Raw genomic sequence first — 17983 nt, 5'->3', positions numbered from 1 at the left:
TCTCTTACGTACTTAAAGGTCTGTCCTTCTTGGTTCATACCTTCGACAAAACTTTTCATCAAATCCAGCTTAATATGCAAGAGTGGAAGAAGAACATCTTTTGGGTCCACGAGAGACTCAGGAACGACATTTTTCTCGCTAGGGTTAAGATTTCTTGCAGGCCAGTCTACTTGAATATAATGTGATTTCCTATCCCTGCTGTCCCACATACATAGAAAGCAGCAATATTTTGGGTACCCCAGTTGCATTCCTAAGAGTACAGCAATGACTTTTAGATCACCACAGATTTTCCACTTGTGTTCATGATATTTGATTGAGTCGAAGAGGGCTGTCATATTTGCATAAATCTTCTTCATATGAACTGTATGACCAACAGAAATAGAAGAAAGACAGTTGCCATTGTGAAGTAACACAGCTTTCAAACTAAGCTTGGAGGAGTCTATGAATAGCCTCTATTCAGTTGGATCATGGTTCAAATACAAACATTTCATTAAGCCATTAATGTTGCAGCAAACAACAAGATTGTTTTTCTTCTCAAAAAAGGGAAGCAGATGCCTGCGACGTTGTCTGTACTGTGAGACCCTGACATCACGTTCGAGAAGATTCCATTGCAGTAGTCTAGACCCTAGAATTTCTGCCTTCTCCTTTGACAGGTCAAGGTCTCTAATGAGATCACTCAATTCCGCTTGACTCAGTCTGTGCGGTTTATCATCTGTTTTCCTCAAAATCAGGGTCATGGGATGTGGAAGGCTTGTTGGGTTCTTCTTCTTGTTCCACACTGTCTTCATTTTCTACTTCAAACACACAATTTTCGTGGCATTTTTACAAATTTTACACTTGAAAAACACTTCCAAACCAGAAATTCTGCATTAATTACAGCAGAAACAATATGAAATGCACAGTCACAGCAACAATATCTATGTTTGTAACTTACAAACAGCTGAAGAACATTTGTGTTTTGTTATTTGACAAGTGTGCCAACTCTCAAAACAAAATTTCCCCCAAATTTCCCCCACACTGAAAATGTTGACTCTAAAAAATGAAATGTCACTTTATCTCCAAACCAAGCGCTAATCTGTCATTTTTATGGTGATTTTTGAATTCAGCAGGTGGAAATACATAAGAATTAGCTATTTTTGAGCCCGAAACATTTTCATTGTTGCCCAGTGTAATAGATAGTCAGAACCCTAGATCATATATGTAACAGATATGTCGGGCTTACAGGCTTTGAGGTTAACAACTTTTGTCAGGTTTACTACGCTGCCATCTAGTTGTTACATAAGGAGTCACGTCATAATTCCCATTTGAAATGCATTAGCGACTGTACTGCCATCTCATGTTCATTTACAGCGGACGGGTGGCGATCCTGGCGGTTGTTCTCTTCAAAGTGCTGCCGATTTTAACATAGCGAGGAGTTATCCGTTACATATATGATCTAGATCAGAACTTATTCTTTTGCAAATGTCGTCAATGAAAATTAAAAATAGAAGAGGTCCTAAAGTTGAGCCCTGGGGCACACCACAAATAATATTAAATGGACAGAGAGAATATTCGAAATTCGTATACTTGATTGTCTATTGTGTAAATAATTTTCAAACCAGCTTACGTAGCTTACCGATAGTCCTATATTATCTAATTTAGACATTAGAATAGAATGTGGAACTATATCAAATGTCTTACTGAAATCAAAATATATTGCATCTGTTTGGCCCTGGGATTCAACAACTGGTACAATCTAATTCAAATAAGAGACTAAGTTAGTTGTAGTAGATTTGGATTTAATAAATCCGTGTTGTACAGAATTTAATTTGTTTTTTACAAAAAAAGAAATATGTTTGTGAATTATAGTTTCCAAACTTTTTGAGAAAATATTTAAAATAGAGATAGGTCTATAGTTACCAACTACATTCCTTTTCCCAAATATCAATAAATAAATAAATAAATAAATAATTATTATCATTATTATTATTATTATTATTATTATTATTATTATTATTATTATTATTATTATTATTATTATAAGAGTCCTATGGTGAACACACGAAACTGACTATAAATTTTATTTACTTATATTTTTTGTGTGTTTTTGATTTTCGAGAAAGCAAATAAACTATTAATTTTGTATATACGCCAGGTCATGCCTAATAATAGTCCACGAATGATGGGCTGTAATATGTTTGCAAGACTTGCATAACAAAGTTTATTAACAAATTCCACTAACACTTGTCATCAAAAATATTAAATAATACAATAAATAAAATCAACTCCACCGGGAAGCAAACTTACATCCTCTAATCCCGAAATCAGAAACCTTACCCCTACGCGTACAGCACCCTTGCTGCACTGTAGACGAATCACTATCAAAGAATCAACCGAAACAAACATCACAGCATTGCCTTCGAATCCAATGAGCTTACTTATGTGAACGTGACTTAAAACTTTACATTTAAACTACCAAGTGTCGGCCCATTTTTTTTGAACCCAATTATACATATCTCAGTTACATATCTTATATTACATGTCACAACCGTCTATTCATTGAACCTAATTATTCATTTCTTCAATGTTACATATCAAACAACCTGTCATTTATCAACAATTATTTTAGCTACAGTTACATGTAACTACATTTTAATTTTCAACACTGTTTGCAATTTTATCCCTCTAATGTGTTCATATTTATTGTTACACTCATATTTAATTAATCTGAAGATGACAAAATAACTTGTCGAAAATGTTAGTCTGTATTTGTATTTGTCATATAAATCAAGTTATTTTAGTGAATAGTAAGTCACTTAGCATAAGATAAGCTATTCAGACGGCAAAACATATAATAAATAATTCCATTCACATCAGCTTATTGTAACTTATACAATATGACCGTAAAAAAAAAAAAAATTAGAAATTGTTACAACCCACGGTAATTGCCACATGATGAATTGAAACGTAAATATTTTTATGTTACACACAACCAACTTCCACATTAGGATGGAGTGAAAAAATGAAATTTTGAGTTCGATTGATGTAATACTCGCCAAAAACTGATTTGTATAGTATTATTTTTCTGTAAAATTTCAGCCATTCTAAATAATATCTTCAGGACTCTACCAAGCTTTAAAGCTGAGCTAAGTTACATAAAAATCATTAAGTAGAAAACAGTTTCCTTCAATTTTCGCAGTTGCAAACCAGTTAATAATTTTATTAGTCTGATCATGTTCATTTTCACTGTTCAATCTATTTCATTCTTTTCATTGAGCTGTTGCAGATATAGAAGAAAAATGGGAAATGATTTACAAAATAATGTCAAATGCAGGTGCCTTTTCCTACTGGGGCAAAGACGTGAAAGGATTGGTAAAAAAAAAAAGACTGCATTAAGGAAAAATTTAAAATGTATTTAATCGAAAATTAGTCATTACTTGAACAGCCAGGATCCGAATATTTGAGACAAAGTACATAAATATCTAGTTCAGCACAGAATATTGCAAAGCTCATAAATCGGGCATCAATTCAGATAGTCACTTAACAATATTATTGATTGCAATGGTATGGTGGTTAACACAATTTACAAAAAAAGATTATGTACAATTCTTACAGCTAAAGTAGGACCTCGCCCATTTGAGTTGCTTATATACCAATTACATATGAATGAGTTTCCTCTTCGTCACTTGATAGAGGTATTGTAGGGCCAAAAGAATAATCTGGAAAGGCAGGGAAGGCATTAGCATCTTGTGAATTGTTGCCTGTTGTGACATTATTTCCTTCAGCTAGGGGAGATTTACCACAAATAGAAACAACGAAGGTTCATGAACTCAGTACTGATCAGAAATACCTACATGACATTTGTATAGCTGTTCTTTCTGGGAAGTATCTACTGATTTGGCATTAAAAAGTCCAGGGAAAATTTGACATGCTTAATGGCTCACAACTGTTAGTCTTATAATTATTGCGCCTTTACTCATAGGCACTGAGAACTCATTGTACAATTTAATAATAACTGCAACCTGCATTGTTTAGGTCCATATGCCCACATGATTTTTTCAGTTGATTATTTAACGATGCTGTATCAACTATGAGGTTATTCATCTACTGTCCATGTTTCCATAACAACCAAGTATTTATTTGCACTACGAACTTACGCACCAATCCAATTTATACTATGTACTATTTTATGTTTGTTAATCTTGTCAAAATATCCAATTTATGTGACGCAGCAAAGAAGTATGATTTTCCCTTTATACTCTACATAAATCCTCTGATTGAGGTTCTGTCTGATATCAGGCAGTACATCTCACTTGACAATATGTGTCAGAGGAAGAACAATTGTTTGTATGCATCTGAAGTCTGACTAGTGTAATATGTAGCTAGTCGGCGATGTATGCAATGAAGGGGGAAAGTAACTGGCCACCCTACCCCATTATCTTCTCGCCTAGTTGCCTAATAAGTGGTGCCTTCTTAGTATCACTTGTGATGATCAGACCTGTCTTCGGACAGTTGACTAAACAACAACAACAAATAAATAAATAAATAAATAAATAAATAATTAATGTTATGATTTCATTTGTAACTTTTCTCTTTTGGTGGTACCTCTTATTATTATTTTATAATTCTTACTGTGATGATTACATTACTATTTACAAGACATACTATCACTAACTACGTATAATTACTGAAGTAATTTAAAAACTCTAAAACATGACTGATTAATATCTTTTGCTACATATTTCTAAACATTCAGTTTATGTGAAAGAGCAGAAAATCCATGTTTTTTCCCCCTTATTTCTGTCTACATGGCTGTTAATTTGCGACTTTGGTGACATTATTCCTCTTTATGGGATTAAATCATTGTACTTTTATTAATCTGTGAATTAAAATATTATATATCTACAGGAAGCATGAAAAACCGGGTAAGTCCACTTTTTGTGAAATATGAGTTATTAGCATGTATCGAGTCCCAGTGCCGAGTTTTATGACGTGAAAAACCGGGGAAGTTTAATACAAATTAGTGTAGGTGCTATAACATACTGAAATAACGGGTAGAACAGAAATTTATGTAAAATTGTTGGTAAGTCGACTAAGCTTGTTATTCACCTGCTAAGGCCGTATCTCAAAGCTACATTTTCAGCTGAAGTAAACTAGACTGTTGACTAAATAGCCAGATGTGACGTCAGAAGTTATGATCCAAAGCTACATAGTGCATAGCAATCAAGTCCGTAGTAGCTAGTAAACGAAAATGCTTGCTCGATTGTTGACTTGTTCACTAAACAAACATGGATACCTCATCAGCAATTGGGGTTGGAAGTGAAATTATGTAAATATAATGTAGAATAACACGTTAACTTTGAACACTGACATTGTTAGTACCTTCTGTACAATGTTTTAAACATTATTTTAATATATTAAGCCCTCATCTTTTCCACGTAATTCGTAATGAGACTGCATTAGGACACTGCCTTCTTAATTCAGTGCTGCACCATGATGTCATGGTTTTTAGAAAAACAGTCTATGAAGAAGGCCATATTTCAAGCATACATTTCCAAAGCTCTCTAGTGTGTAGCTTACAAGTCACCTAGTTGTTAGTCACTAGTGTGTAGTATGGACTTGAGCTTTGAGACACGGCCTAAGTACAAACGAGCAAAAGCATGTAAGTCCAATAATTACATCACTATTCGTTTGTCATGTCTTCATTTTGGTTGTGTGAAAAACCGGTTAAGTCGAATTACTTAGTTATTATAGACATTAGAGTTTCGTCTCAAGAGGAAAGCAGTGCAGTAAGTTGATTTGTTCTCTTCTTCACGTCCACATAATTTCTTCTGTGTCGAGTTACCAAACATTTTGCTTGTCAGTTTCCAACAAGGAAAAGGAAATCGATTTATTATAAACAATTAGAACACCCATATTCGGAAAGAAAACGTCGACAATATGGATCGGAATTAAATTTGCTGTATTACTTTTTCCTTGTGTTAGCAGCAGACAGGCACGAACTAAGTTATTTCTGTATCCACAACAATCACAATCCCACCAAATCACATCTGCCTTGTGAATAAGCTGTGAGTTAAGCATTTATTGTATGGTTTAATGTCATACAGCAGCAAAGTGCACTGTGGTTCGACTTACACAATGTCACATCGTGCACGTCTTCTTGTTAATCTTGGTATAAAAAATACTCAAAGTGATAACTTGTTTTGAAGAAGATCCTAAGAGAATAAAGATAACTTATCCTCAGGAAATTGCTGACCACAGTGGTATTGGTAAGTGATATTGTTTTTAACAATGTTGACAGCCTTGACACAGTATTTATCACATATGCTACTTTCTTGGTACTTCAATTCAGCGGTCCCCAACCTGTGTCTCACGGATCCCAGGGAGTCCATGATAGATTCAAAAGCGGTTCCAAAGCCAAGATGTATTTTGAAATAGTATTTCAATTATTAAGCCTAACTTTAAGTTTTTCTATTGCTTTTCTCAGCTTCTTGGAATATTTATTTGTTATGCCCTACTCTAATACAGAGTTCACCAGGAATGCTTTCTGCTATAAGTTAAGCATTTTAAACTGAACCAAATTTGAGTATGAACGTTAAGGGGTCCATAACACTAAAAAAGTTGGAAACTCCACTTTAATTGACTGGTGTGCAATATGCGGCTCATGGGCAACTTGTAAGCATAAAGAAATTTAAAAGACAAAACATAACTTAAAATCCGATTAAGCAAATAGTTACAAATTATCAGATGTATGAGGGGGATCCAGGAAATAACGACCGTTTTGTTGTAATAATTAAAAAAAAAATATTTATTTGAAAAAACAAAGTCTGTTACATAACTGAAGCTTCCTTTACTTCTCTACACAATCACCACCTACATTTTAACATTTGTCGTATCTGTTCACTAGCTTTAGAATTCCCGTGTTATACTCCTCTGCCGCCAGTTCATTAAGCTACGTGTTCACTGTCTTCTTCAACTCTTCATCACTTCCAAAAGTGTTTCAGCTTAGTAAAAAGGTGAAAATCGCTAGGAGCAAGGTCTGGACTATAGGGCGGAGGATCAAAGATTTCCCAAACGAATTGATCCAGCAATTCTCGAGTTGAAGCAGCAGTGTGCGGGCAGGCGTTGTCGTGAAGAAGCACAACTCCTCTCGAAAGCATTCCTCGCCTCTTGTTTTGGATGGCTCGCCGTAGTTTTCGTAAAGTCTCACAATAACGATTTGCGTTGATCGTAGTGCCTTTTGGCATGAAATCCAGCAAAAGAACACCTTTGCGATCCCAAAAGACAGTAGCCATGACTTTTTGTGTTGAGTCTGTTTGAATTTTCTCGGTTTCTTGGGTGATGAGGGATGATGTCACTGACGTGATTGGCGCTTGGTCTCTGGGGTGTTGTGAGACACCCAGGTCTCACCACCAGTCACAATTTGATCAAGAAAGGCGTCTCCATCTGTGTGATATCGCATCAAGAATGTCAATGCTGAGGCCATTCTCTGAGTTTTGTGTTGGTCACTCAGTTGCCATGGAACCCATCGTGCACAGATTTTGTGGTAGCCAAGATGTTGCGACACAATTTCACCAAGCAAAGGACGAGAAATGTTAGGAAAGGCAATATGCAATTCGTCGAGTGATGTGCGCCTGTCTTGCAAGATTCTGTTCACTTTAGTCTTCAGGTCTTCTGTGATGAGTGATGGGCGTCCGGGTCGAGTTTCATCGTGGACATTTGTTCGCCCATTGTTGAACATTTCGCACCATTTTCTCACATTTCTTTCATTCACTACAGTATCACCATACACTTCTTTCAATTGCCGGTAAATTTCTGCAGGTTTCAAATGTCGGGCATTCAAAAATCGAATCACACTCCTCACCTCACAGTCGGTGGGATTATCAATCACGTCATTCATTTTGAAGTAACACAAAATGCACAATGGCGACTTGTTGCAACCAGTACTCACAACATTATGAGAACACATGTTAAGGAAGCCAGTTGACCTTCAAACATGGAAGGGGAATCAGCTGCGCGGCGGGTATGCGCGAACGGTCGTTATTTCTTGGATCCCCTCGTATGTTCGACATTCATTTTTTCATTGTTGTGAAAAACATTGAAATCGTGAGCTGATCTGAAAGTAAACATATGGAGGACTGAGTGTTACAATTTTAGGACCCTTATTTTTAGGTACATTTCCATTGGCGCCTGCACAAAAATCATGCAGTGAAGATCTACTGAATATATTTGGACCAGATGTAAATCAGTGTACTGAGCCTGTATATTTCGATTCCGATGACAGTGTAAAAGATGAAGACATAGCAAACAATCAGTTTTACACCGTAATGGATGAGAGTGAGGAGGAAGAAAATTCTGAAGACACCAATGTATTCAACAACGATCAGGAACAGCAGTCAGAAAATTCTGAGCCAGATGCTGCTGTTCAGAATGAAAGGACTAGGAAGGACAGACAAATTAACAAAGAATTGAGGAATAAAGAAAAATCCTATGTATCAGAAAAAGGGAAGGAAGTGAAAGCAAGGGAAATGCTTTCCCTTAAACCATGCCTAATGAAGAGTCTTGAAAAGTTTATGGAAAAAGATTGCCAAAAGTGTTTTGAGGAATTTGGGCTACTGGTAATCATGATAACTGGGTCAGATATATTTCCTTATTAATAACAACTAGTAAACTCATCATGTGGTTGAAGACAACGCGAAGCTACGGGAAATAGTTTGTAAATATGAAATTATAATTCAAGGCAATAATCAGCCCATCTGCATGGAATGCTTTCGTAGAACATTTGGGGAAACAACCAGTTTCACTGAATGGGTAGCTAGTAAGAAGCAGAAATCGTTTTCTGGAATTATTGCACCTGATACCAGAGGAAAGTTTGCTCCTGCAAACAAAACAAGAATGGAAGATTTACAGTCTGCAGAAAGTCATATTCTCTTCATCTCCATCCCTAGCTATGAGAGTCATTATTGCCGAAATAGAAATTCTAAGCGGTGTCTGTCCTCTGATCTTAATATATCAAATATGTATGATTTGTACAAGGACTGTACTAAAAATCCTGTTTCACTGAAAATTTATTCTAATGCTTCAATGAACTTGATCTGGAATTCAAAAACCTAAACAAGACACTTGTCACAAATGTGATGTACTGAAAATGAAGATCAACACTTTGGCAGGAGAAGCTAGGGACTCTGCAATACAAGAACGAGATACCCACCACAAGGCTGCGGAGGAGTCATACGAAGCCAAGAGACATGATAAGGAAGTGGCTCAGAAAGATGACAGAAAAGTTGTGTTAGCCTATGATTTGCAGCAGTGCCTACTGACACCTTACCTTACAACATCAGTTTCCTTTTATAAAAGGCAATTATGGACATTCAATCTGACAGTCCATAATCTAGTCACCAACGAAGCTACATGTTTTATGTGGGATGAAACATCTGGAAGAGGGCCTAATCAAATAGGTTCCTGTCTCTATCAGTTTATTTTGCAGTTGCCAGGTCATGTAGAAGAGATCACATTTTATTCAGACTCTTGCGGGGGACAGAACAAAAACAGTATTGTGGCAGCTATGTTTTCTTTTGTTATTCACAAGAATCCTAACATCCGTGAAATTCACCACAACTTTTTTGAGTGGGCATACACATATGGAGTGCGATGCAGACCATGCAGCTATCGAGAGAGAAAAGAAGAGGACAGGGATGAAAATAAACCATCCAACTGATTGGTATCAGCTCGTGAGGTCTTGCAAACGTAAGAAGCCATTAAAAGTATTTGTGATGGAGGGACAACATTTTTCTAGACTTCAATTCCTTGACGAAAATAAGTGGGCCCTGCCTAATGAAGAAAGTTGACACGGAAGGTAATAAATTTCTGTGGACCAGCACTCAATGGCTGAAATACACTCGAGAGACAGCGAAAATATTTTTCAAGAGTTCTCTCTCCAAGGAGGAATCTTTCCGAGAACTATCCATCCGGAGTCGTGCAGAAGTACATTACCCACATCACTGCCTATGATTCATGAGGGTCCTGTTTCTGTCAGTGCTGAAAAGAAGGACATCTTGAAACTTTTACCATTGATCGACAATGTCTTCCATGATTTCTACAAGAACTTGAAAGTTGACAACATTCCCAATATTGAATAGGACTTGGAGGAACTGGATGCAGATGCAGAAAATACCAAATGATATGTGTAATAACAAAAGATTTTGTAAATGCCTTAGAAGACATTATTGTATTATGCAAAAGTTCTTATACTGTATTATTAAATATTTTGAAAAGTAATGAATAATAATTAAAATGTATGTTTATGTATATACGTAAATAATGATTTTTTTAAATTTGTAGGCTACATAAATATGTAAGTCCCTGTAAGAATTTAACAATAGACAAGAAAAACCGGGTGTCACTTTAAGCCAAGAACCATTAGTGATAGATGACTGTACTCATTTCCTTTTGAAACCCCGTATGTGAATACACATTTATGCAGGATTTCAATTCCCCAAATTAATTACACAATTTAGGAGAGTCTTGTAAACTTTGTTTTCTTCATCCTTTGAAATTTACTTATGGAGACTTACCCGGTTTTTCACGCTTCCTGTAGATTTTTTAAAAAATTTTATTGGGTTATTTTACAAAGCTGTATCAACATCTAGGTTAGCTTTAAAGTTAAAGTTATGTTTTATTTAACGACGCTCGCAACTGCAGAGGTTATACCAGCGTCGCCGGATGTGCCAGAATTTTGTCCCGCAGGAGTTCTTTTACATGCCAGTAAATCTACTGACACGAGCCTATCGCATTTAAGCACACTTAAATGCCATCGACCTGGCCCGGGATCGAACCCGCAACCTTGGGCATAGAAGGCCAGCGCTATACCAACTCGCCAACCAGGGCTCTAGGTTAGCTTCCTGTAGATATAAAGACATGGTAATTCAGGTTTTACTTGTAAATAAATTTACAGAATTTACGAAATAAAATAAAAGGTTGGATAAAGGCCCCAAGATGTTACTCCATTAGAAAATCAAAGCTATTATATTAAATATCTCTGTAAGACAACTTTTCCTTACTATTACAGATGTCTCTGTAAGACGAACTTTTTGTCACTGTTACAGTTTTCAAATCAAATAAAAGCTAAATAAACCATGTTTTTTATGACCCTATGAAAAAAAAACACAGAAGAAACTTTGTTTATGCAGGCAAGAAAACTTTATACCGAGCAATGTAGCTCTGTGGTCTGGAGAGGTCTCAGGTTAAGAATCCTGGATATGCTAGTCTCATCAATGTTTTTAGTAGTTTTCTCGACCATAAAATAACTAGGAAATTCGTTATTTAAAATGTAATTGCCAGATTAGTTCCCAGTTCGCACGCACGCACGCACACACACACACACACACACTCTCTCTCTCTCTTTTTTTTTTTTGTAAGATTGAATCCCTAAGGACTGTACTTGGTGGGCATTAGATAGCTGTAACTGTGGGTGTTTAATGACTGGCCAGTAATGGCACCAATCCAACATATAATTCCAAAGAGACAATCGACATTCAAAATATTATGACCTTGCAGTTAAAGTGACTACAATAGACCTAAAATAATTAAAATAAATTGTACATTATTGTGTGCAATCATGTTTTTTTTATTTTTATGGTTGTTTTTTAGCTGCATAAATCTGCTACTGTTCAAAGCAGGTATCAATGGAGATTTATTAATGGTTTCCATTTTTATACTTATTTGTAAACCAAATTAATTTACATGATTATTTCCAAATATCAAACAATTTCACAGTTTCGATTTATTCAGTAATACATATTGATGGTGCTTCTATAGACTGCCATGCACGAACAGTGGAACCAAAAAATAACTCTCTCTGCTGTAGTAAGTCATCACTTACACAGAATCTCCTTGAAGAAAAAGTTCTGGTCGCTCCTTCAGTAAATTATCTTTAATCCACACCAGTAAACTTTTTATTGTCCCTGAAATTAAATTAACAACATTCTATTAGGTTGCTTCTATTGCAAGACAGAATAATCATCCTCCTTTGCCACCAGCACCTCCACCATCACTATTATTATAAGTATTATGTTATATAAACACTTTGTTATTAGCATCATGACGTTGGACAGCTATATCTACAGTGTAATTCTTATGGTTGTCCGCATAAGTAGTTTCTGCAAGCTAGCACCCAGCGAAGATACAATGTAAGAGCCAAGACTATACCATTCACTCGCATGAAGAAAAAAAAAAGACCTGACTATACAATGTGCATGTATGTAATAAAAGAACAATTGTCATTATTAATAAACAGAATTTAAAAAAAAATAATCTGACATACCACATTACAGCAGATGTTCAAAATGCTTCAAAAGATAACATTGAGGATTTAAAGACACTATATTGAGTGCAATACTTAATGGCATATGAAGGACAGCCAATGCCTGTGCAGAGTGGTTTTGCCAAACCTAGTAGGCATATAATAGTTGAAACCCTTCAACACACTGAAAATTATGCAGGAATGAAAATCTTACCTTGTTGATATTAATTACTAACATACTTTAAAGCAATGGAACGATAAGCTGTTCAGAGGTGTCATCTTCATCACTTCACTCAGAATCATCACTTTCTTCTCGCAAGTTAATTATAATACACTGCACACTTTCATCCCTTGCAACTTCTTTGTTAAAATCTTCCTTCTGAAGCTGTTCTGCATGCCTAACATTCTTTTTTTTATTTTTATATTATTTTTATTTTATTTTAGTAGGACGCCTAACATGAGAGACCCAGTCTTCTTTAGTGACATTGTCTACTAACTATGTCATGCGTAAGTTTTTTGACATCCGTTAATCTAAAGTTGTGTTTCAGTTGGTGACTTTGGCAGTGGTGGCGGCAGTGACAGTCAAGGATTTCCCTCATGATGTGGTGCACTTGGGCACGTCAAATATTCAGTGCTGAGGCAACATTACCCATGATAACCTGTCAGTCGGCGATAATCATGGCATTCTCACATTCGACATTCATCTCTGTAGTCAATGTCCCTGGGCATTCAGGCTGCAGTTCGTCTGTCACAATCTCACGCCCATCACATACAACATAAATTTCTAAACTTTATCACTATGGTATCATCAGAGTCGAATTGGAACTGTTTAGAACTTATCTGAAACGGCATAATCAAATAGTATTTCATAATGATACATACTCGAATGAGACTGAAATTGAGAGCAAAGTTTCTCAAGGATCGGTTCTTGGACCCTTTCTGTTTTTGGTCATGGTTAATAATAATAACCTACCATGAAAATGTGGACAAGTAAAAAATTAAAAATGTATTAACTCTATTATTAATGGAGCATAAGATAGGAAAAGCATTGTAGTTTTGTAGCATAAAATAATTGTGTTTAGTATTTTATCATTTATTCATTTTTAATATAATTTATAGATAAGAGAAATACTTACCAGCAGAGGGGTTCTGACAAATAAAATTAGCAATAAGTTACTGTGAAAGTGAAGAGGAATACCAGGTCATTGTTGGCTGAAGACTGCTTTAAGAAATCTTATTATCTACTCCATAGCTTATGTTAGTAAGTTTTTGTTTGTGTAATTCTTGGGTAAATATAACACAGTTCCAATATCACACCCGTTACAAAAATAGTAAAAGTTTATTGCAGTGACATATGATAGTGATTAACATGCTTTTTTTTTTTGGAGAGTGAGGTTAACATTGGTTTCTAACAATGTACTTTAAATGAACTTTATTTTCACTGAAAGAAATATGTAACAGGTGTGACAAGCAAAATAAGAAGAGATTTAAATATCGTCTATAATGACTACAAAAAATTCACTGATATACATTGGTTTGCAAGAATATTTAAGTAGGTACATACTGCATAATAATTATTCTTTTAGTTATTGTTTTATATAAAATTTCATGAAATTAAGCACACAAATTATTTTCGATTCTCTCTTAAGAAAATGAAATTATAAGCTGTATACAACTAGAATGCAAAGAATGAGAAAAAATTAAGAAAGATTTAGAAAAATGTGAAACTCACTTTGAAAGAGAAAGAAAGAGGGATGCAGAAAGAAGAAAAGGGAACTATTAAAAAGAAGGCCAATACCAACCCAGAAAATCTCATTGCATCCATGAATTCTTACAAAAACTACTCGGTCATTAGGAAAAGCCACAAACAGGGTGAAACATCATTTGCCACATACACTAGTCCCAGGAAGAAATTAGCTTTTGTTCGTAAATTAATTATGGATATAATTCCACCAGAAAATGAAAGAAGACAACTTTTTCATAAAACGAACAAGGAATTGACAAAAAAAAATGGTGTAGCAGAAGAAACAAAGAAACTGGTAGAAGAATTTTGCTGCAAAGACAACATCAGTTGGCAAGCACCTGGATGTAAAGACATATCACTGAAATGGCATGGCACTGGGAAATGCAAACATGTTTCTAAGCATTATTTCATCAAGTTCATTGGTGAATTATTAAAAAATTTTCAGTTACAGTGTCCTGATATTAAAATCAGAAGATCGTTTTTTTTTTAATTTTCACCCACATTTGAATCAGTCAGAGATAAAAGGCATTATGTCAGTTTTTACAACTTTCTAGGAGATTAAAAAAAATTTACATATCTTCAAAAGTTTTTTTGTACACATTTTTCACTCATTCAGTATTGTAGAGTACCGACAGAAGCAACATTTTCAATAATGAATAAATATTTAGAGTTGTTTAATCTTTTACAAATAAGTATATAAAACTGTCATAATGTCTTTTAGCACGGAAATTGATTTCCAATAATGGAACCAGTTTGAAATTTTATATAACTCAAAATTAATAACTAGATAATAATAGGTTTACTTGTATAAAAAGTCAACACAGGCTATTTAAAAAAATTTGAAAAATTAGCAAAAAAAAAAAAAAAAAAAAGCTGTTCAAATACATTACATGTTAAATTCTCTATCCATTACTGATCTGTCATCATCTCCTCCCCTGGCGGTAGTATCTCCTGCAAGCTATTTCAGAATTTTTTCTTAAAAACTCAGTGCCTTAGGTTTCACACATTTAACTAATATTTTAATATCCTGTATCTTTTAGAATTGGTTCGTACTTTCCCATCAAAATATGCTTTATCTTGAAACTTTGTACAAAGAATGTTTAACTCTGACTTTCTCAGAGAGAGTGTCTGTTTCATTGAAGAAACTGTAAAATCTGAAATATACAAGGGATTAAAAAAGTATCCATTATTTTAAGAGGTTGAATTGAATTTGAATTGAATTTAACGGAGGGGGGCACTATGGCCCAGCACTGCGACCTGTTAAGATCTATTGCGTTGATCCTCTGGTGATGCATTCCCAAACCCACACCAGCTGACCACACTAAGGTTCTCTGTGTGTCCAGGTTTCGAGCAGGCAACCCCACTCGTCCCTAGGCCAGCACCCTTCATACGTCACCAGCTGACATTCGGGGAATGAAAAAAATCCCAGATCTGACCGAGAATCGAACCTGGGCCGTCTGTGTGACAGTTTGAAGGTCTTCAGCCACTGCAGAGGTTTAGGAGGTGATAGTATGCATCAAAACAAGAAAATAATGTCTAATAGACAATAGAGTCCTACAATACACACTTCCTGAGCTCTGTACATTTGTTAATAAGAAGTGCTCAATGTGACGTCCATTTATGACAATGCATTTCTCTGCCCTACAATACAGCAGACTGCCTCATAATCATACCGTAATTGACACCCCTATCATGGAATAATGATACGTCACAAGGAATACTGAAAACAAAAGTCTGGTTGCTGATTTGAGTGGGATTCAACAGAGATGGTGTTGTGAATTTTCATAATCGGCATGTGTGGGCAGATGAAAATCCCGATGCAGTTGAAGAAACAAGGCATCAGCACCAATTCTCAATCACTGTAGGGGACAGGCATTCTTTGTGATAGATTAATAGGGCCATACATGCTATCATAGAGATTAACTGGGGATGGTTATCAGGACTTTCTTATTAACATATTAAAACAAATTTCAAAGAGTGAATGAGTCCTTACGCCTAAGGGTAGAGGAATGCATTGCCATGAATGGATATCACACTTAGCACCTCTTATGAACTAGTGTTCAGATCTCAGAAAATAGGCTACGTGTTGTAGGACCTATGTTTATTAGACATTATTTTCATGTTTCGATGCATACTAACACCTCCTAAAATATTGGATACTTTTTTTAACACCATGTATAAACTGTTTAAAATATGCAGTAGAGAATACTCTTGCTTTTGTTTCTTTCAAGTAATTTAGTTTCATTAGAGATAGCGATTTTCTTGAATAGTTTAAGCCACCGGGTATCAAAATTTAATATTTCACCTTAGTCCACAACATGAACTTCAACTTACTTCTTGCTATTTGCTGCAAGTTCTACATATTCTTGGGGTTTGTGCGCTCTGTCAAACTTGTTAAGTTTTTTTAAATTGCCGAAATTTCTGCCATATGACAGATGAAAATGCCTGTGTTCAGGAAATCTATGTGTTATTGTATTAAACCTTCTTTTGACTGTTAAAGACATGCACATTCTTATCATGGTGTGGTTTTTATTTTGTAGGTATTAAACTTGTCAGAATATAGTTTTTTTTCATCTTCACTAAAATGTTTCAAAACATCAAAATCTGATGTATTTCTTCATAAGTTCTGTAGTGCGAAATTAAGTGATATAATTTGTAATAATACATTTGCACTAACTTGTAGTCTTCTCCTGTTTTCATTTACTTGTTGTCCACCATTAATTTACATCAGCCAAGCCTTTAACAACAGCATTTTTAATAACATTTCTTTTGTGACTAGATTAATTTCTTTTCCTTTTTGGAACATTTCTCACAAAATCACCACACAAAAATAAACTATAACACACAATATAATCAACAGAATAAGTATTGAAAATTAAAAAGAGCATGTTCATTGTTGAGTGTGATATTTACATGTGAAATCATAACAAAGCGAGTTATACCTCAGTGTTGCCACACAGCTCACAATGTCTATGGCATGTTGTCAGTGACATAATGCTTTTCCCCTCCGTATGCCCTAATATAAATAGTGATTCCTAGCATAAGGAGAAGTCTGACAAAATTATTTTCTCCATCGTTCGATACAGCTTACTTTTAAACCCCTAATTAAATAAAAACATAAAAATAGGATTTTTTGACATAATGCCTTTTAGCTACGACCAATTCATTTGTTTTTTCACTTTCTGCAGTCTCATAATATTTGAGTATGTATTTACCATGAAAATTTCAAATACTTAACTAAACTTAATTCTCTTTCTACGATTTTGACTAATTTTCCATCCTTGCTCAATGAATTTCTTTCCAAAGTTTCTTGTGACATTCAGTGGCGGCTCGTGAGTTCTAGGCTAGGGGGGCCAGATAAAAAATAAACTCATGTCTTATACCGTATGACTCTATAGGTTCCTCTCGAATGTCGTTATAGTTACATCAACATATGAGTTCATATTATCAACCGTTGGACTAGAAAAAATACTTAAGAATAAAACATCAATCAATCTTCTTAATGTATCCAGCTGTTTGCTGACAACATATAGTCCACTGTAGTCCATTCAGCCGTTGCCCCTCACGAGAAATGAGGGATATTTTAATTGGTGTTCATTATAGATGCCTGTTGCTAGTAGCCAGAGTTGGGGTGTAGTCAATATATACTGCAGGGCTGTGTCTTCTGCAACTGGTATTGATGATTTTAATTTACTTGTTTTGTGGTTTATGGATGGATAGTATAGAAGAATGTGTTCCAGATCTTCATCATGATTATTACACCACAGACAAGTAGGATTATCATAAATGTGAAATAGGTATAGGTACAATTGAGTGACAATGTGATCTGTTCTGGCTCTTGTTAAAAATGTTTGAACATGTCTGGGCAAGTTTTTGTACATTTCCAGGTCATTTGGTTTCTTTTGAACAGACTGTAAAATTTTTCCTTTGTCAGAAGAGAGCCAATTGTTGATCCATAG

At 35.1% G+C, this 17983-nt stretch overlaps 1 protein-coding gene across 2 annotated transcripts in view; it reads right to left on the bottom strand.

Moving 5' to 3' along the window:
* The window catches only part of Urm1 (Ubiquitin-related modifier 1), an 82640-nt gene that overhangs the window by 48744 nt on the left and 15913 nt on the right, over window positions 1-17983 (bottom strand). For both annotated transcript variants that reach the window (XM_069833642.1, XM_069833641.1), the window contains one exon: window positions 11861-11942. In XM_069833642.1, the coding sequence (XP_069689743.1) occupies window positions 11861-11942 (82 nt within the window). The remainder of the gene's footprint in view (window positions 1-11860; window positions 11943-17983) is intronic.

The sequence above is a fragment of the Periplaneta americana genome, chromosome 8 (genome assembly GCF_040183065.1).
Source record: "Periplaneta americana isolate PAMFEO1 chromosome 8, P.americana_PAMFEO1_priV1, whole genome shotgun sequence".
Taxonomy (NCBI): Eukaryota; Metazoa; Arthropoda; class Insecta; order Blattodea; family Blattidae; genus Periplaneta; species Periplaneta americana.
The sequence above is the reverse complement of the archived record's forward strand: the minus strand, read 5'-3'. Positions and strand labels throughout refer to the sequence as shown.